Consider the following 21554-nt stretch of genomic DNA (forward strand, 5'->3'; position numbering starts at 1 on the left):
AGGCAAGATAAATTTGGGGGGGTGGATCAAACCATTTTCGAAGCATTGGGGGGGTGCTGTATTTTTGTTGTTAAAATATTACGTTTAAACCATATACTGGATATGGTTTTGACATTTCTTCAGCTTATTAAACATGGACATACAGTAAAAAATAAAAAAATCTCTTCAATTTTAGGGGTGCTGGGGCTCAATGTAGGGGTGCTGCAGGACCCCCCCCAAAATGGGCTAGAAACGCCTACGGTTCTAGCCATTCACTTAACAAGGGGATTTCGCTCTATCTGGCTGAAGAGTGGCGCTAATTAAATTCAGCTGGTGTAGCGCATGGGTGGAACAAATACGTGGCAGAACTTTTACTTTCTGAAGCCGGGTTGTCCACCTTTGGATGTGTGTGTGTGTGTGTGTGTGTGTGTGTGTGTGTGTGTGTGTGTGTGTGTGTGTGTGTGAGATAGAGAGAGCGGGGGGGGGGGAGAAGAGAGCTGCATTTCGGTCAGTCGTGTGTGAGTTTGCGTGAGTGCGCGGTTTTGTTTTTAGAGTCCATGCGCTTCCTTTTCCCGCCAACTTCTCCGCTTCCTGTCCCTGCCGGTCTGCCCTTCCGCTCACCTGCAACTCGTCATCTCATTATTCCCTCCGTTACTTGTACCCTGCCATTTTGCGAGCTCGTGCTAGCGTCTTAACCTGTGTCATTCAAGCTTTACCTGTGTTCGGATTAGTTACTGACTGCCTGTTTTCCGACTGTCGATTTTTTTCCTGCTGTATCTGAAATCCCGTTACGAACACTGCCTGTTTCCCGATTACATTTTAGCCTACTGTTTCGGACACCGTATTCGCAGTGGCGCCCCCAGCAATGTTTCATAGGGGGGGCGGCAAATGGGGCCACTGCAAATCTTGGGGTGGCCCACCAAAACCAAAAGCCATGACTGCCTTTCAGGAAGTCTATCATGCTGTTGCAGTATTCCGTATGGCTAGCTGAAAACTGTCAAGTTAAGGAATCGCACATAGAATAGACTAATACGGTACAGTTAACATTTTGAGTTTCAATGTGTCATGTATCTGTATATATTGTAACAGGTTAGACGATTCCTTGTTACATTGTGTATGTCCAGAAATGAAAAATGAAAATATCAGATAGAAGCATATTATGCATAATCAGAAGCATATTCTGCATATGCAACTCGTGGCTGGGGGGGCCAGCGGGGGGGGGGCAGGGATAGTATCAGGGTGGCCATGGCCACCCCTGGCCACCCCTTGGGGGCGCCACTGCGTATTCGTCGAGAAAATAAGGCAAGACCTCCCTCAAGTTCGGGATTCTGAATTCAGCTTGTGGAAAGTGGACGGTTGAAGATGGTTTATTTATTCTGCACAGTTCAGCCCTTGTGCCCCTCTGCAATAACATCCTGTCTTGATGTTGGCCGCTCCTCTAGACCAAATGTAAGTACGCACAGAGGAATGGGGGTGTAATTTCTGTACCCAAAGCGACATTTGTCAGAAAATTGCCCTGTAAGGCAAGGGTGTGCAATCTTATCCAGAAAGGGCCAGTGTGGGCGAAGGTTTTTGTTCCAACCAAGCAGTTACACACCTGATCCTACTAATCAACCAGTAGAGTCTTTGCTGAGGAACTTGATTAGGAGACACAAGTGTGTAATTGCTTGGTTGGAACAAAAATCTTCACTCACACCGGCCCTTTCTGGATAAGATTGCCCACCCCTGCTGTAAGGTATGGAAGCGGTCCTTAATTCAATTCAATTTATTGTCATTAAAAACAATGTGCAGGCACGTGTTAAAAATGAAATGAGGGGTGATAACTAAGTGATAACTGTGGACCTTTTAATTTTTCAAAGGTACATAATTGTACATGTAACAAGCTTAAGGTACAGGCAAATTAGTTATTATAAAATCTTGATTTTTTTTTAAAAAATAGAGTTGGGTTGCATGAAATAAGGCTACTGGTACAGTTCCATTCAATTCTTGGTCTGTGTGGCCTGTGGATCATTTTACAAGCTTCATTAATAACTTAGCTGGGTGTGCATTTTCGTGATTTCAGCTAGTCTTTACATTGCATTGTTGAAATATGGTGATGGACGGTATGGTTGTTCCAGAGCTCTAGAAAGACAGAGTTGCGTCAATGAGGGGGTCAGAACGCGAGAGGGGCACGTGGTTCATGTAGCCGCCGAATAGTTCCAAAAGAATTTTGGCGGGTCATTTAAATGAACTGCTTAGCCGCGATTTCTGTTAACTACTAACCAATATTTTCAGATTTTTACATTTATATATAGATATAGATATATTCCAACGTGACACACATTCTATGCGCACTGTTGGGAACTATCCGGGGCATCCGCCATTGCTGTTGGCCCATTCATGTCTACGGAGTTAACTCTCTCTCTAGGGCTCTGGTCTAGGCTCTCACCCTCATGTCGTTACTTCGTAAGACCAACAGGGGTTAGAGTTCCGAGTTCATCCGTGGATGTGTAAGGGGAGGGTTCATCATTCTCCATTGTTGTCGGTTTTGAAATGGCGGTCAGTTAAGTTTTCCTCCTGCTTTGGCGAGTTTGTTCACAGATGAACTAATTAAAAAATAATAATTAAAGCTGGAATAGAAATGAACGAAGAAGAGGCAAGGAAATCCAGGCGTAAGTAACAGGACCGCAACGCCTCTGTTCATTCTACTGTTGGCTAACTAGTGTAAACTACTAATAAGACACGTTAGCCCCTAGCTAACGAGTCTGACCCTTTAGCCGAGCGGTTAGTGATGTCGCCTTGTGGTGCAGTACACCTCGTATCGAATCCCGCACCGGGCAAGAAAATAACCGGTTACATTGGTGGCAGCGGTGGGATCCGGAAGTGTGCAGATCCTCAGAAGTCTCTTCGGAGCGCGGGAATAACAAAGTGCGAGGGCGCGCTTCCGGGAGAGAGTGACGACTATAAACTACTAATAAGACACGTTAGCCCCTAGCTAACGGGTCTGGCCCTTTAGCCGAGCGGTTAGTGATGTCGCCTTGTGGTGCAGTACACCCGGTATCGAATCCCGCACCGGGCAAGAAAGTCTAGTCATCCATGGTCGTTACGCTATTGTCTGGCAACAATCATTTCACATCATATTGAACAGTGCTCAAAATCTTCAGAGGCAGATTAGGTTTGGGAAAGTGTAGAATCTTATAGGAACGTGTACTTGCATGCCTGGACTCTGTATGAAGCTGCAGCAACCCTCCGCCCAGCCACTGCCTGACACATCGAGCGCTGAGGATACATTTTCAGTATTGTCCTGAGTTATCTGTTGGGGTGGGATCGAGCTTGGGCGTGGGCAACCCCCTTCTCCCCTCACTGCTTGCCAAGATAAGAGCTGAAAAGACAACCGCAAGCGTGTCTCCAAAACACTTCTTTTTCCAGCTCGCGGGGCTCTCACGCTTCTACCATGGCCGATTCAAACATGCAGTAAGTCCCCACTGTGTTCGACTTGTAGGGATCTTAATGTTAGATGACTTGTAACATGGGCAGAATATTTGTTGCTGTTGTGTTGTGACTTTGCCGGTATGGTGCTGCATGGGACTGTGTTTTATAGTGATAAGAGCCTGACAGAGGAGGACGGCGGTAGACTGAAAAAGAACAAAAAGAAGCAAAAGAAGGAAGCTGCCTGGAAACCAGAGGGGCCCAGAGATCCAGTTGCCATGGTTGGTGTTTTCATGCACACACACACACACACACAGACGTATAGTTTGCTAATATACCCGTCTCCCTTTTCCTCTATGGCATAGAACGTGTTGCTGAGGTACTTTCTACCATCCAAAACTACATGTTACACAATTTCCCCCTAAAAAGTTAAGTCCATATGGCGCTGACGCACCCAGAATAACAGATTTAGTTCCCACCGGAGATGCACACACAGAACTCGTGGTGTGGTATGGTGCTTATGGTAAGAGTCCCCCTACTGGGGCATGTTCACCAACAAAAGCCCCTTCCCCCTGTTTGTTTTCCATGGTTATTTCACATTGTTGCATTGTAAGCATGCATGGATGGTTTTCTATAGCTTGTACTTCAGTTTTTCAGTGTACTGTGCAAACTACAGTAGCTAGCTAGCTAGCTCTGTGACTACTTAGTGTTGTGTTGTGTTGTGTTGTGTTGTGTTGTGTTGTGTTGGGTTCTGGATTCTATTCTATTCTGCTCTGCTCTGTTCTGTTCTATTCTATTTTAATTTACTTTGTTCTATTCTATTCTAGCTTAATTCTCTGCCAGAGGAGAAGCAGCAGGAGATCCAGAAGACCCTCCATCTCTTCTCCTTGGGCCAGAGCCTGCCCAAGACCCTGCAGGAGGCTAAGCACTACACCCACCGCTTCTGGGACACGCAGCCCGTCCCCAAACTGAGTATGGATCATACAACCTGCAACGACATCCAGCATAACCGGCATTAAAACGTGTTGTGTTGAGCTGGAAAGAGCGGTTGTCAGAATTAGCACACTCAAACTGCATCTTTCAGAAGATTCGCTCATTCAAAGCATGAAGGGCGCATAATCACTTTCACTGTCATAAAATGATGGCGTGTTTTGTATAGCTAGCTTACTGTTAGCAGTAAGTAGTCGCTTCAGTTTTTGGTCACGAGTGTAATACAGTAATGAGAGGCATTTTCTTGCACGTGCAGTAGAGCACATGTTTATAAGCGCTGCAGTATCCGAGGCAAGAACAAGGCTGTGAGTTACATTTACCCCCACTTTGTAGCGGTGCACATACTTTTGCTATGACTGCCAGCGTGAAGAGTTATATCTAATTTACGGTGGAAACAATTTAAAGATATAAGCTGCATTTGTTTTTAAATCAAAAATGCCAAATTTCCGCAAGGAAAAGAAGAAGAAGATAGAGGAGGGGGAACTCGCATGTTAAATGTGGAAGAGCAAGCGATAGATGCTGAAAACAGAAAAGAACAAAAGACAATATCCAGTGTTTAATTAGATTTAATTAAGTGTTTGCTGTGGCTTGATTATGTTGCTCAATATTACCGTGACGGGGCGTCTGGGTAGCGTAGCAGTCTATTCCGTTGCCTACCAACACGGGGATCGCTGGTTTGAATCCTTGCGTTACCTCCAGCTTGGTCGGCCGTCCCTACAGACACAATCGGGCACATCTGTGGGTGCGAAGCCGGATGTTGTCCCGGTCGCTGCACAAGCGCCTCCTCTGGTCAGTCGGGGCACCTGTTCGGGGGGGGAAGGGGGAACTGGGGGGGAATAGCGTGATCCTCCCACGTGCTACACCCCCCTGGAGAAACTCCTCACTGTCAGGTGAAACGAAGCGGCTGGCGACGCCACATGTATCAGAGGAGACATGTGGTAGTCTTCAGCCCTCCCCGGATCGGCGGGGGGGGGGGGGCAGAGACCGGGACAACTCGGAAGAGTGGGGTAATTGGCCAAGTACAACTGGGGAGACGTCACCTCTTTTGTCTCTTCTTTTCCCTTCGATCTCTTCTGTAAGAGCAGGATTCACTTCTTTCTAACCTGTTGGATGTCTAACACTTTACTCCAGGCGACACCGTGACGACCGAAGGCCCGATAGTCGAAGTGGGGGAGGGAGTCCGTGAGGAGCCCTACTCCCTTCCCCAAGGTTTCTCCTGGGACACGTTGGATCCGACCAGTCCCACCACGGTGGGTTACGCAATATAACATCCTTTAATTACTGTGCCAATCACGTAATAGCTTGGAAGGCATGAATCAAGACGAGCTGATTCTCCTATTTGATGCCGCACGTTTTTCAATTCCTCACCATCTGGCATCACCAGAGAAGGCGGCTTGGCCAGAGGGTCACAAATCACCTCCACAGAGCAAACGATGTCAAATGTCAGTCACCGTATGACCTCTAATGCGACGTTTGTGCTCGAGCTTTTGTTTGTCTTTTCAAAGCTTTCGGCTCTTAGTGTCATGGCCGTCACAAACGACAAATTAAAGCGGCGGCTGCACGGGCGTGTCTGATCCCCCTTTCCCCCCTCTGTCACTCAGCTGAGAGAGCTGTGCACCCTACTAAATGAAAACTACACAGAGGACGACGACAACACGATCCGATCCCACTTCTCCCCCGAGTACCTGCAATGGTAAGCTTTCATTAAGCACTGACATCTTCTCAAACTCGCTTTTCTCTCCCCAAACGTGACCTTGGCACCGGCCGCCATTTTCTCCCCTTCGTCCACGAAGGAGCTGCGTTGGACGAAACGGAGTTTAAGTGGCACTGATGGTACTTATTGAAGAACACAGCTGTTCTTCATTAATTTATTTTTTGATCCATGTTTTTTTTTCAGCTGAGGTGATATGGGACTTGACCCTGTGACTTATCAGTCTCGAGCTTGCTTTTCTTATCTGTTGTCGTCTGCCATCGGCTTCTTCTCGCCATGACCAATGTGAGCAATGGTTTTGCCACCTTCAGGGACCGCAAACATCGATCCCATTCCCATTTACTTAGAAACTATAATTAACATCAACAACCCAGGTCCCTGCTCCCTGAGGTGGAGAAGTCCTACTTGTAGGCCAGATCTGAGGGGTGGCTTTGATTAAACCAGGTCTCCTTTCCCACAGTTGGTTCATTATAAAGGTGGAATGCTTAATCACTGCTTGTTTAATGGACGCTGACTCACATTTACTGACAGAGTGATCTTACTGCCAGCTGTCGACCTCTTGCTCTCTTCCCCCCCCAGGGTCCTGCAGCCTCCTGGCTGGGTGGCCCAGTGGCATTGTGGGGTGCGAGTACACACCAGCAAGAAGTTGGTTGGCTTCATCGCTGCCGTACCCGCCAATGTCCGCATATATGACAAGTGAGTAAGTCCAGCGGATCAAATCCATGTGTATAGTAGGCACAGCTTTCTTTCTTTTTCATTTTTTTTCTTTTCTTTTCTTTCTTACTTTTCATTCTTTTTTCTTTCTTGTTTCTTTCTTTCAGTGGTATCATTGTGGTAGTTTTGTGAGCAATATAAGATACAGCCTCGGTGACACGAGGAGAGTTTACATCTACAAATATCAACACTAAGCATGGAGCACACGCAGCTTGGCATATCACATGCAGCATGACATATCACATGCAGCATGATATAGCACATGCAGCATGACATATCACATGCAGCATGACATATCACATGCAGCATGACATATCACATGCAGCTTGACATATCACATGCAGCTTGACATATCACATGCAGCATGACATATCACATGCAGTTTGACATATCACATGCAGTTTGACATATCACATGCAGCATGACATATCACATGCAGCTTGACATATCACATGCAGCTGGACATATCACATGCAGCATGACATATCACATGCAGCATGACATCACATGCAGCATGACATATCACATGCAGCATGACATATCACATGCAGCTGGACATATCACATGCAGCGTGACATATCACATGCAGCGTGACATATCACATGCAGCGTGACATATCACATGCAGCGTGACATATCACACGCAGCGTGACATATCACACGCAGCTTGACATATCACACGCAGCTTGACATATCACACGCAGCATGACATATCACACGCAGCTTGACATATCACATGCAGCTTGGCATATCACATGCAGCTTGGCATATCACATGCAGCTTGACATATCACATGCAGCTTGACATATCACATGCAGCTTGACATATCACATGCAGCATGACATATCACATGCAGCTGGACATATCACATGCAGCTGGACATATCGCATGCAGCATGACATATCGCATGCAGCATGACATATCGCATGCAGCTGGACATATCGCATGCAGCTGGACATATCGCATGCAGCATGACATCACACGCAGCATGACATCACACGCAGCATGACACATCACACGCAGCATGACACATCACACGCAGCATGACATATCACACGCAGCATGACATATCACACGCAGCATGACATATCACACGCAGCATGACATATCACACGCAGCATGACATATCACACGCAGCATGACATATCACACGCAGCTGGACATATCACACGCAGCATGACATATCACACGCAGCATGACATATCACACGCAGCTGGACATATCACATGCAGCTGGACATATCACATGCAGCATGACATATCACATGCAGCATGACATATCACATGCAGCATGACATATCACACGCAGCATGACATATCACACGCAGCATGGCATATCACATGCAGCATGACATTGACCCAGCCATTGGGGAAATGTCTCGGACACGGTTTTATGGCTTTAGCAGCTTTTGCTGTGCAGGTCCTCTGTTGCGTGTGAAATGTTGTGCGTTGTTGCGATAAGAGAACTTTGCATGGTGAAATCAGCGAAGGGCTATCCCTCTGGAACCGCCCCAACTACAAAACGTGCAGTACATACGACACACGGCAAAGACTAGAGCAGGATTCTGACAGTGTGTGACAGACTCAAGGTGCTGTTTGGGTACAGCAGAGCCCTCCTGACACGTCGACCAGCAAATAAACTGCCCCGAGTGGCCGATAGCAAATCTGTGGCAACTGCAGCAGCATAATTTGATAGCAGACGCCGCTGAACCGAACCTGAAAAGCAAGTGTCGTGATGGTATGTTTGCCCCAGGGAGAAGCAGATGGCACAGGTCAGCCTCCTGTGTGTCCACAAGAAACTACGCTTCAAGCGGATGAGTCCGGTTCTGATCCGAGAGCTTACCAGACGGGTGAACCGGCAGGGCCTCTACCAGGCTGTCTACACAGTTAGTTCATTTCTGCCTACACCGCTGAGCACCTGCAGGTAACTACACAGACCGGCATTTATTTCACTTTGTGTCAGTAAGGCCGGGACGTGAAGACTTGAACCCAGAAAGTTGAATCGGTTCATCTGGACTCAACATTTAGTGGGAGATACGTTTCATCATCATCTAAGCGACCTCTTCAGTCTCAGCTGGCTGCAGGTGTCCCCACCCTTATAAGCTGGACAGCTGGATAACGACTGAAACCGGCACATTTGCGTGACAAACACCAGTGATCGGTCTCATATGCAAATTGCTGTGCCCATCCATCCATCATCCAAACTGCTTATCCTGCTCCCAGGGTCATGGGGATGCTGGAGCCTTTCCCAGCAGTCGCTGGGCGGCAGGTGGGGAGACACCCTGGACAGGCCGCCAGGCCGTCACAGGGTGTACACACACACACATTCACACCTAGGGACAATGTAGTACGGCCGATTCACCTGACCTACATGTCTTTGTACTGTGGGAGGAAACCGGAGCACCCGGGAAGAAACCCATGCAAGACACGGGGAGAACATGCAAACTCCACACAGGGGACGACCCGGGACGGCCCCCAAGGTTGGACCACCCCGGGGGCTCGAGCGCAGGACCTCCTTGCTGTGAGGCGACCGCGCTGACCACTGGGCCACCGTGCCGCCCCCGTAACCATTAAATTAGAGTTAAAATGGCCGTGTGTACTGGTCACAGAGGATTGGGGAGGGTGGGGATACCTGCAGTCAGCTGAGACTGACAAAGATGATGACTGAGGAACTGTGTCTCTCCTTAAGTGTTGTGTCCCGATGAACTGTTTCGACTTCCTGGGGTTTCCTTACCCGCATTACTGAGCATGCCTCAAGACATAGAGGGTTTAATGTTGTGCCTTTGGCAAGATGTCCACGAAAACCTTAACACCTAATGGCTGGTTAGAAGACACACATGAACATTTACATGGATTAGACACGTGTTTATGTGTGTATTCTGTCAGATACTGGCAACGGTCCCTAAATCCACGTAAACTAATGGAAGTCACCCGCAGTGGTCTCGGCAGGAACATGACTGTGCAGAGAGCCCTCAAACTCAACCGCCTGCCTGAGGTAAGTTTGTGTTGTCCCCTTGTGGCAGACATGTGTCATGCCATGGTCAAAGCTCTACACACAGTATAGCCTTGACCATGCCGCTGTATACAGAGTTGACCCGTCTCCTCAGACTCGCCTCGAATATGTTATACCCGGAGACTCATCTGGGATCTCGTTATTTGACATCGCAGGCTGTCTTCGTTGCACCTTCAGATTCTGTTAACGCTTCAGACGTTTAGCTGACAGGCTCATCCAGGATGGCTCGCAGTGAACGAGATGATGACGGACTCCATTGTCTCTCTCGAGGACACCTGACAAAGACAAGGGAGACACTGTGCTGAAATTACTTAACAGCACTGAGCAGAAACTCCCTGTTGACGCACATCCCCGGCATCTCCTCTAGGGGGCCAACGCAGATTCTGTTTCATTAATAAAAGAAATGAAAAATAAAGAACAGTTTCCTATGTAAGGGTTTTACAGAACAATGTGAGAGTGCTTTTGTTTTTGTCTTTTCCTCTTTAGCGAGAATTATTTATTTATTTATTTTTCTGCCGCCCATTTTTTGACACTTTGTAGCTCCTTCATACTTGTTAGCTACTGAAACCATTCAACTATCAAAGTGTTCAACTCGTTAAGGACATTAGTGCTCCCCTTTCAGATTTTTCATAACCTTTTGAACTTTTTGAAATATTCAACTTTTTTCAGCCATTTTTTGAATGGGAGTCAATGGGGGACTTGCGCAACCTTTCCACCGCTTTTACTCCACTGAAACCATCCAGGTATCAAAATGTTCACCTCTTTAAGCCCATTAAGGCTCACGTTTCGGTTTTTTGAAATTATTTGTACTTTTAGACATATTAAGCTTTTTCTACTTTTTCAAAACAATGGAAGTCTATGGGGAAAGGTTGAAACCCTCGTCACCTTTGAACTGTATCTCCTCCTTCATTGTTTGAGCTAGAAACCCCATTTAAAGCTTAAACAGTTCAGGACATTCAGCTCTTTCAGAACGCTATTCAGATTTTAAAAATATTTTATAGTTTTTGAACAATTCAGCTCTAAATTTTAGCATTTCTGCCATACACTTTGCCTGTTAGAATGTTCAGTCCTATTGTGACGTCACATATCAATTTGAAACTCAACTGCCAGCCTAATTATTCACACTATTGCTTTGCAGTTCTTTATTAGTGGCACCACTTCCACTTTTTCATACTTTAAACTACAGAAACCATTCAACAATCAAACTATTTATCTATTTAGCACATTATGGCAAATTTTTCAGTTTTTTTATACCTTTAAAACTTTTCAAATATTCAGCCATTTCACGTTTCAGTTTCCAGGTATTTCAGGTAGGCTAGTGACTTTCTGACGTTTCCGATTTATCCATTTTCAGCAGTGCTTTCGCGATTTCTTTCAGCAGCTCAGCATTCACACGCTTTTTCTGTGGAAAAGCATTTTTCCAGTTTTTCTTTCTCCTTCTCTCTTTCCTAGGCGACGAAGACTTCAGGCCTTCGTCCCATGACTAAGGAGGATGTACCAGCCGTGCGAGCTCTTCTCGAGAGACATCTTCAGAAGTTCCACCTCGCCCCCCTGATGTCTCCGCAGGACGCACAACACTGGCTGATGCCCAGAGACGGCGTGATAGACACCTATGTGGTGCAGGTCTGACCCGTCAGTTACTCAGATACGAGGCTGACCCGGCTGTCGAAGAGGCTGAGGTTATAGCGTTCTCAGTGTGGCTGGCTTTGTGTTGGAACCAGCACTTGAAGTAGGGTAGTATTTTTACGGGCGGGGAGACACGGCTCTCGGGGTCTGTTCTGGAGCACTAGGCGAGGGAAAACACAACCGCAATTCATTCATGTGCCCGAGGGAGAAGATGCGTGAATTAATGAATGACCTCTCAGGCTTTGGACATGTGGACATCTAGTCTAGATAGTGAGCAGGACCACTTAACGCTGCTGCTCATGAGATGAATAAGCACAGATAATCCTGTAAATACTCCACACCGGCTGCTTGTGCCACTTACATATTTCATTCCAGCTGATGTTATCGGATGCTGTGCTGTAAAACTGCATTTTATTTTCCACAGCTAGTTGCTTCAAGTGGTTGTAGGTGTGTTTTAGAATTTCAAGTGACCACAGCAGTTGATCACAGGCGTGGGACTCGAGCAAAGCCACGAAACGTTGGAAATGCGTGGGACGATTGCAGGGCGATTTCAGACAATCTCGACAGGTCATTCATTATTCAGTCCCAAAGGGGCATCTGGGTAACGTAGCGGTCTATTCTGTTGTCTACCAATATGGGGATCGCCGGTTCGAATCCCTGTGTTACCTGCGGCTTGGTTGGGCATCCCTACAGACACAATTGGCCATGTCTGCGGGTGGGAAGCCGGATGTGGGTATGTGTCCTGGTCGCTGCACTAGCGCCTCCTCTGGTCGGTCGTGGCGCCTGTTCAGGGGGGGGACTAGGGGGAATAGCGTGATCTTCCCACGCGCTACGTCCACCTGGTGACACTACTCACTGTCAGGTGAAAAGAAGCAGCTGGTGACTCCACGTGTATGGGAGGAGGCATGTGGTAGTCTGCAGCCCTCCCCGGATCAGCAGAGGAGATGGCGTAGCGACCGGGATCCCCTCGGAAGAGTGGGGTAATTGACCAAGTACAATTGGGGGGGGGGGGAATTAAAAACAGAACATATTCAGTCCCAAAGTCTCGCTTCATGTGGAAACATCTCGGAGTAATGCAGATTAGCTGAAGAACAGAACATATTTGTTTCGATAGAACGACTGAAGCAAGGAGAACTGGAAAGAAGTGCATTTGAGCTCAAGCCCAGGCAGACCCTTTGACTCTCTGCTGGAAGCAAAAATCCAAGCAGGATAATATTTAATGGCGCCGTAGCAGTTCATTCTGGTTTTGATTTCCTGTGAAGAACATGGATTTGCTCACCCTCCCCTCCCCTCCCCTCCCCACCCCACCCCACCCCACATGCAGAGTGCTGGAGGCCTGTTGACGGACCTGGTGAGTTTCTACTGCGTGGCATATCAAGTGTTGAACCATCCGGTGCACAGCGCTCTGAGGGTGGCCCACCTCCTGTACTGTGTCTGCACATCCACCGACCTGGCCAGCCTCATGGAGGATGCGCTGGTCCTGGCTAAAGCCGTGAGTTTAACCACAGAAGACAGCGGGGGAAGAGCCAGCGAGCAACATTTTATTTATATAGCCCTTTTAAAACCATACAGTGACAATGAGCTTTACACTCAATACACGAAATACAAATAAATATATAAAATAAATTGAATGAATATAAAACATGTCATAGGGAGAAACAGGCCAAGCTAAAAATTAAACAAAACAGGAATCGGGTGGTGAGCTATAAAAAGGCTTGTCTGAAAAGATTAGTTTTTAGAAGCCGCTTAAAACAGTCCAAATATTCAGTGGATCTAATGGATCGGGGGAGATTTTTCTAGAGGCTTCGGGCTAAAACTGCAGAGGTGTGGTCGCAGGTTTGCAGTTGGAGTGAGGGATGGATAAAAGACAAAGGTTTGAGTATCGGATTGGTCAGGAAGTGGAATGAGAAGATCAGAAATGTAACTGGAGCAAGATCACGCAGTGCTTTAAATGTAATCAATAAGATCTTATAGATTATTCTGAGTTTTACGGGAAGCCAGTGGGGGGGGTGCAGGGATGGGGTAATATGGGACCTACGGCTAGTTCTGGTTAGTAGTCTAGCAGCTGCATTCTGAACCAGCTGTAGACCATTTAAAGTGGCTTGGTTGAGGCCAGAGTAGAGGGAGTTCCAGTAATCTAGACGGAACAAAATGACAGTGTGAATTAATGTTTCGATATCCTTAAAAGACAAGATAGTTCTGATTTTTGCAATATTTCTTAGCTGAAGAAACAGGACTGGACAAGCTTAGTAACATGGTGACTGAAAGACATATTCTGGTCAAAGATGATACCAAGATTTTTAGCGTTAGGTTAGATATTTGAATGAAGTGGACCAATAAACTGATCAACTGCGGTGGCAAAGTTCTCATGACCAAGTAAGAGAACTTGAGTTTTGTCTTTAGATGAGGAAATTAAGAGAACTTGAGTTCTGTTTGGGTTTAGTTGGAGGAAATTAAGAGAACTTGAGTTCTGTCAGGGTTTAGATGTAGGAAATTAAGAGAACTTGAGTTCTGTCGGGGTTTAGATGGAGGAAATTAAGACAACTTGAGTTCTGTTTGGGTTTAGTTGGAGGAAATTAAGAGAACTTGAGTTCTGTTTGGGTTTAGTTGGAGGAAATTAAGCGAACTTGAGTTCTGTTGGGGTTTAGATGGAGGAAATTAAGAGAACTTGAGTTCTGTCGGGGTTTAGATGGAGGAAATTAAGAGAACTTGAGTTCTGTTGGGGTTTAGATGGAGGAAATTAAGAGAACTTGAGTTCTGTCAGGGTTTAGATGGAGGAAATTAAGAGAACTTGAGTTCTGTCAGGGTTTAGATGGAGGAAATTAAGAGAACTTGAGTTCTGTTGGGGTTTAGATGGAGGAAATTAAGAGAACTTGAGTTCTGTTCGGGTTTAGTTGGAGGAAATTAAGAGAACTTGAGCTCTGTCGGGGTTTAGATGGAGGAAATTAAGAGAACTTGAGTTCTGTCAGGGTTTAGATGGAGGAAATTAAGAGAACTTGAGTTCTGCCAGGGTTTAGATGGAGGAAATTAAGAGAACTTGAGTTCTGTTCGGGTTTAGTTGGAGGAAATTAAGAGAACTTGAGCTCTGTCGGGGTTTAAATGGAAGAAATTAAGGGACATCCAGAATCAAAACAGAAATCAGAAGCTCCTTGCATCCTGCAATAGTGAATCGTTCATTCGAGCTAAGATGTGTGCAAAACAAAGAAGCCACGTGCATAGCTGGCTCTAGATGGCAGGTACATGCAGAAAGTACACGTTCAGAGCATAATGTTCCTCCTCAGGCAGCATAGGATAGGAGTCAGGAACCTGGACATAAGCACAAAAGGTGGAGAAGTAGGAAAATTAGAGTAGAAAGGCTGGAAGAGCACCATCAGAGGAAATGATGTGGGACACGGGAAAAAAAAAACAGGCCAAATGGTAACAAAATAATAGGTGCAAACGCATAACTATACACACAAAAGGGGAGGAAACCGTAGCACCCAGAGAAAACCCGTATGATGGCCTGGCGGCCTGTCCAGGGTGTCTCCCCGCCTTCTGCCCAATGACTGCTGGGATAGGCTCCAGCATCCCCGCCACCCTGAGAGCAGGATAAGCGATTTGGCTGATGGATGGATGGATGGATGAAAAAATATCTGTGAAATAACGAAAAACTAAGTAAATCAGAAATGAATCAGAGTAGCTACTCCCAAACAGAAGCTAAATCAGAGGAAACGCGAGTCTTAAATCCCAGAAACATGTTATATATATATCTGAACACGTCCACTGTACCATGGCTTTACTTGTCTTGAAGCCGCATGAGCTGCGGGTGTATGTGTTTACTCCTCATTTAAGCGACTGTACTCATTGCCTTTATCTACAAACGAAAATTATTGTTGTTTCGAGATGTGACAAGTTAGGTGGCAAGTGTCTGAAGTTTAATCTCACATTTTCACCCTTTGTATTTGTATCTCCTCCTCTCTTTCAGAAAGGTTTTGACGCCGTCACTGTTCTGGATGTGATGGAGAATAAGTGCTTCATGGAAAAACTCAAGTTCACCCGTGGTGATAAAAACCTTCATTACTACCTTTACAACTGGGCATGCCCTACCATAAGTCCAGACAAGGTACTGACTGTTAAGATAATAATTTTACAATAATATATTAGTATTATATTATTCAAATATTTTATAATAATTGTACACACACACACACACACACATATATATATATATATATATATATATATATAAATATATAATTGTAAATATTAGTGATTCAAGTAATTTTCAATTAGACTCATTTAATTTTATATTCTAATTACTTGAATCACTGGATTATTTTGTTCCTTGTTTGTTGAGCACTTTCCCTACCATTGAGGTTTTATTTAATGAAGTTTTTTATATATATAGCGTTTTTTCAAAACCATCAATGGTGTTATAAGTGCTCAACTAATGAGGAGCAGAATATATATATATATATATATATATATATATATATATATGTATGTGTGTGTGTGTAATGCTTCGTTGGTGATTATTTGTAGTCTTGGGTTCTGTTGGCTACCAGCGCCTCATTATCATGGACTCCATGGCTGTTTGACAGGTTGGTCTATTGTTGCCCTACTAACCTTGCTGCTGAGAGATCCAGAGAAGACTTGGTGCCGAGGATGGAAGGGACACCAGCGGCCAGGACAGTTGACAAGATGACACGAAATCATGACACCCAACACATGTATTCGTGTGTAGAGGCTGAGCCAACATCGCTGTTTGTGCATACTCGTGCACAAACAAGCAATACACACCCACACAAATGCACAAAAGAAACAGAGGAACGCATTATAAGGCAAATGTGTTTTTGGCTAACAGAAGAATATAATAGACGTCCTTATTGTCCACTAACATGGAAATTCGTCTTCGGCTTCACAGACATAAATACACTTAAATTCTCCGGTGCCATGGGTTGGAGTACATGAGACAAGGACAATAAGGAGGTGGGCCTGTAACGGTAAACGGTTGGGATGAAAGTGCTAAATAATAACAATAATGATGTCTATCTAAGTTGTGTACATATTTATTGTTATTATTTAGCACTTTCATCCCAACTACTTATTATTACAGACCCGCTTTTTTATTACTGTGTATTGTAAGGGTTTAAGAATTAGATGTCATTGTGCAACAAAACATCTCAAAATGAGGCGCCTGATGTGTAACAGATAGATATAGATATAACTGACTGAAATACTTTAATAAGCAGGACCTCCCCTGTCTCAGACAAGAAAATTAAATTTCATCATAGTTATGTTTGTTTGTTTAGTCACCTTTACATATTGTGATCCTGCTGACCATTCCGAGGTATTGCCACAGGTATGGGGCCTGGTTTGCTTGGGTTAGGGTTAGGGTTGAAAAGAAAGATCTTGCATTTCATCAGCAAAATAAGCTTCAAAGTAGGCCAACATTACTACTTTGGTTGTAAATTAGTCAAAAATTACTGCCTTAAATGGCTTTTGTCACTGTTTCCACAAAAACTAAAGAAATATTTATTTATTCTATTCTTTTAACTCGTGAATTTTTGCCCTTCGCCTGGTCCTCGTGTGAGTCTGCATGCAGGGCCACATGAGGGTGACAGTGTGCATCTCTTGCCCATGTCTGTTGTCTCTGACATCATGATGATTGCCGCTTGTCTGTGAGTTTGTGTATGTCTGGGTAGACTGTAAGAACTGAATGGCTCTTCTAGGATAAATAAAGTTATCTGAAAACAGACCAAAAAACTAAAGACCTTTCATTTCATGTGTTGGGCCTCCAAAGGGCTCTCTGAAAGTAAGCCTGGACCAAGCCGGTGTCCATGAAATGTTCTAATTAAAACTTTGTTGTAGGACTAAACCAAACACACCATTGGAAAGGTCTTGATCTGCAGAGTAACATTATGCCTGTCTGAAGATTGTAAATGGCCTATGCTTTAAAATATTGACCTCTGAACCTTGACCTCAGTACATGGTGGAAGGCTTGTCAGGCAGCAACAGAAGGGGCTACAGACATTGGACCGACTGTTATACAGAGCTCTCTACTCATATGGGTATAATCGTCAAGTGGGGATGCCGTCAAAAATGGTCAAAATTAATTTTTACCCCTTTAACAATTAGATATTTAAAATCTGATCACACAAATGTATTTCCCATCCCCTTAACACTATCCCCGTCACTGATGATACTTTCCATCATGTATGATGGAAGGCTTCCCTGCCACTTACGAGATATTCCGGCAATTCCTGTTTTCACTGTTATGTGGTAGGGGCATTGTTACAGATCTTGTGAAATAGTACAGCACTTCTGGAAGTGAAGAGAAAGAAGGATATGACCGTTGACAGTCTTGCACTTCTGACTGTGTTACATGTTAGGGTTGGGGTTTTCAGGAGCAGGACAGGCTTTTGGTATCTTCGTGTCTCACAGTTTCACCCAGCTGTGGTCCTCGGGCCTGTAACCAACCCAGTCCACCAGGTATTGGTAACCCTGGCAGCGAATGGCAAGCAGTCAGTTGACGTCCCAGCCCAAATTGCCACCATGGAGGAGGACCCTGGGAGGCAGAGGAGCTTGGACAGGGGTAGATGGGGCTGGAGGCTACTGGTTTGAGGTGAGAGACATGAAACACAAGGTGGATCTTAAGTGAGGCAGGGACGAGGAGACATACCGCAGAGGGGTTGATGAAACGGTCAATGGTGTAGGGACCGACGTAGCGAGGGGCCAGCTTCTGGGAGAGTGTCAGGAGGGGGAGGTCTCAGGCTAGTAGCCAGACCCTATAGCCAGGACAATAGGCCAGGGCTGCCATTCTGCCTGTTGGTGCCGCGCCAAGACCGCAACATAGCAGCTCGGGCAGTCTTCCAGATGCGAAGGCACCGGCGGAGTTGGGCCCTGGTGGACGGGACCATCATCTCCAACTCCTGACAGGGAAACAGAGGGGGTTGGTAACCGAGGGAGCACTCAAAGGGGGACAAACCGGTAGCAGAACTCTCCATGGTGTTCAGGGAATACTCCACCCAGGGTAGGTGCTTGCTCCAGGAGGCGAGGTTGTTGGTGGTGATGTAACACAAGGCCGCCTCCAGGGCTTGGTTGGCCCGCTCCGCCTGCCCATTGGTCTGGGGATGGGATCTGGAGGAGAGACTGACAGTGGCCCCAGTTCCCTTACAGAAGGCCTGCCACACCTTAGAAGTGAACTGGGGACCACAGTCGGAGACAACGTCCTGAGGGATCACATGGAGATGGATAACATGGGAGACGAGGAGGTCCGCTATGTCAGCTGCAGAGGGGGAGCTTGTGAAGGGCGACAAAATGGACAGCCTTACAGAACCGGTCAACAATGGTCAAGATGGTATCTGTTAAGTGTTGTTATTTGATGGCACCCTTACTCATTGTACAAACCCCAATTCCAAGGAAGTTGGGGCGTTGTGTAAAACGTGAATAAAAACAGAATACAATGATTTGCAAATCCTTTTCGACGTATATTCAATTGAATACACTACAAAGACAAGATATTTAATGTTCAAACTGATCAACTTTATTGGTTTTTGCAAATATTCACTCATTTCGAATTTGATGCCTGCAACACGTTCCAAAAAAGCTGGGACAGGGGCAACAAAAGACCTGTTGGGAACATTCCACAGGTGAACAGGTTAATCGGAAACGGGAGTGTCATGATTGGGTATAAAAGGAGCATCCCCGAAAGGCTCAGTCCTTCACAAGCAAGGATAGGGCGAGGTTCACCACTGTGTGAACAACTGCGTGAGCAAATAGTCCCAACAGTTTAAGAACAACGTTCCTCAACATACAGTTGCAAGGAATTTAGGGATTTCATCATCTCCAGTCCATAATATCATCACAAGATTCAGATAATCCGGAGAAATCTCTGCACGTAAGCGGCAAGGCCGAGAACCAACATTGAATGCCCATGACCTTTGACCCCTCAGGCGGCACTGCATTAAAAACCGACATCATTGTGTAAAGGATATTACCACGTGGGCTCAGGAGCACTTGGGAAAACCATCGTCAATTAACACAGTTGATCGCTACATCTACAAGTGCAAGTTAAAACTCTACCATGCAAAGCCAAAGCCATATATCAACACCACCCAGAAACACCGCCGGCTTCTCTGGGCCCGAGCTCATCTGAGATGGACTGACGCAAAGTGGACAAGTGTGCTGTGGTCTGACGAGTCCACATTTCACATTGTTTTTGGAGATCAAGGACGTCGTGTCCTCTGGGCTAAAGAGGAAAAGGACCATCCAGATTGTTATCAGCACAAAGTCCAAAAGCCAGCATCTGTGATGGTATGGGGGTGTGTTAGTGCCCATGGCATCATGGGTAGCTTGCACATCTGTGAAGGCACCGTTAACGCTGAAAGGTACATACAGGTTTTGGAGCAACATGTGCTGCCATCCAAGCGACGTCTTTTTCAGGGACGTCCCTGCTTATTTCAGCAAGACAATGCCAAGCCACATTCTGCACGTGTTACACCAGCGGGGCTTCGTAGTGAGTGCGGGTACTGGACTGGCCTGCCTGCAGTCCAGACCTGTCCCCCATTGAAAATGTGTGGTGCATTATTAAGCACACAATACGACAACGGAGACCCCGGACTGTTGAGCAACTGAAGTCGTACATCAAGCAAGAATGGGAAAGAATTCCACCTACAAAGCTTCAACAATTAGTGTCCTCAGTTCCCAAACGCTTATTGGGTGTTGTTAAAAGAAAAGGTGGTGCAACACAGTGGTCAACATGCCCCTGTCCCAGCTTTTTTGGAGCATGTTGCAGGCACCAAATTCAACATGAGTGAATATTTGCAACAACCCCCCCCAAAAAAAACAATAAAGTTTATCAGTGTGAACCTTAAATATCTTGTCTTTGTAGTGTATTCAATTGAATATAGGTCGAAAAGGATTTGCAAATCATTGTATTCTGTTTTTATTTACGTTTTACACAACGTCCCAACTTCACTGCACTGGAATTGGGGTTTGTATTACGGTGCACTCAGATGTGACGTCGCCACGTTCCCGGTATGCGACAGTGTGTGTCGTGAGAGTCGGTAGCAGAGAGCCAAGAGACCCTGCTGTATTTGCCTAAACTAAATATGCCTAACGCTATTGTGTCTTTGTGCGTCGTGTGCGGTGTAGGGAGGTGTGTCCAAGGTGTCTGGCTGGGGGAGCTAGCATTGGATTGGCTAGGGGAGCCTGGTGCACTGTGTCCGGTGGGCCCAGGGACCACGGCCCTGCTTTGAGCTGTGCCCCAAAGAGGAAACACTGACGGCAATCTGACAGGAAGCGGAAGCGGGTCAGGACTAAGCTAACCGCTAGCCCATGCAGGCTGGCAGTCTGACAGTCATCCTGGTGTTTGTTCTCTTGGACAGTGAAATTTTGTTGTTGTTGATATGCTGGATATATGTGTTTTTGGATTTTTTTGTAGTTTGGATATGTGTGTTCTTGTAGTTTGGATGTGTTTTTTGTCTTTGTGTTGCACTGCTGTGGGCTGGGGGTACACAACATTTCGTTTCATTTCATGTGCACAGGTGCATGGAATGAAATGACAGATAAATGTTCCTGATTCCTGATTCCTGACAGGGCTGAAACCTCAGTCCCTGTCTCTAAAATCCTGGCTGGTGGTTTTGACCTGGGATTGTTCCATATGATCTCCAGTCACTAGAGTGAAAGAATGACCAGATATGTACAGGTGGAAAAGCTCACAGCTCCACACAATAGCCTGCGCCTCCTTTTCTTGTCTGGGAGTATCTCCTCTCCACATCACTGAGAGGTCGACTAGCATATTGCTATGGTGTGCGTCACCCCTTTTTTCATCATTTTGGCAGAGGACTGCACCCAGTCTGACAGGCGTAGCATCCACAATCAGTTCTGTCCCTCTACCCGGGTTAGAAGTATGACATCATGGTGTCACTGGTTAGACTGTCTTTCAGTGTCTGTAATGCAGCTCGCTGTTCTGGGCCCCAAATCCAGGATGTGTCTTTTCTGGTAGGGATGGGTACCGAAACCCGGTATTAAATGGGTACCGGTGCTAAATTATTAAAGACCGTAGTATTGATAAGCTCCGACGTCAACGGTTTTCTTCCATCGGTATCGGAGAAATTGAGAAAATAAATGTG

At 45.9% G+C, this 21554-nt stretch overlaps 1 protein-coding gene across 1 annotated transcript; it reads left to right on the top strand.

Annotated features, from left to right (window-relative positions):
- Nucleotides 1-3292: 3292 nt before the first annotated feature.
- LOC130133690 (glycylpeptide N-tetradecanoyltransferase 1-like) lies at nucleotides 3293-17164 on the top strand. The gene is made up of 12 exons (XM_056302087.1): nucleotides 3293-3432; nucleotides 3560-3668; nucleotides 4215-4359; nucleotides 5509-5627; nucleotides 5979-6070; nucleotides 6668-6784; nucleotides 8554-8724; nucleotides 9687-9795; nucleotides 11266-11436; nucleotides 12764-12931; nucleotides 15404-15541; nucleotides 16020-17164. The coding sequence occupies exons 1-12, from the start codon at nucleotides 3413-3415 to the stop codon at nucleotides 16041-16043; spliced, it is 1383 nt and encodes a 460-aa protein (XP_056158062.1). The 5' UTR covers nucleotides 3293-3412; the 3' UTR covers nucleotides 16044-17164.
- Nucleotides 17165-21554: the final 4390 nt, after the last annotated feature.

The sequence above is a fragment of the Lampris incognitus genome, unplaced genomic scaffold, assembly GCF_029633865.1.
Source record: "Lampris incognitus isolate fLamInc1 unplaced genomic scaffold, fLamInc1.hap2 scaffold_469, whole genome shotgun sequence".
In the NCBI taxonomy this organism is placed as follows: Eukaryota; Metazoa; Chordata; class Actinopteri; order Lampriformes; family Lampridae; genus Lampris; species Lampris incognitus.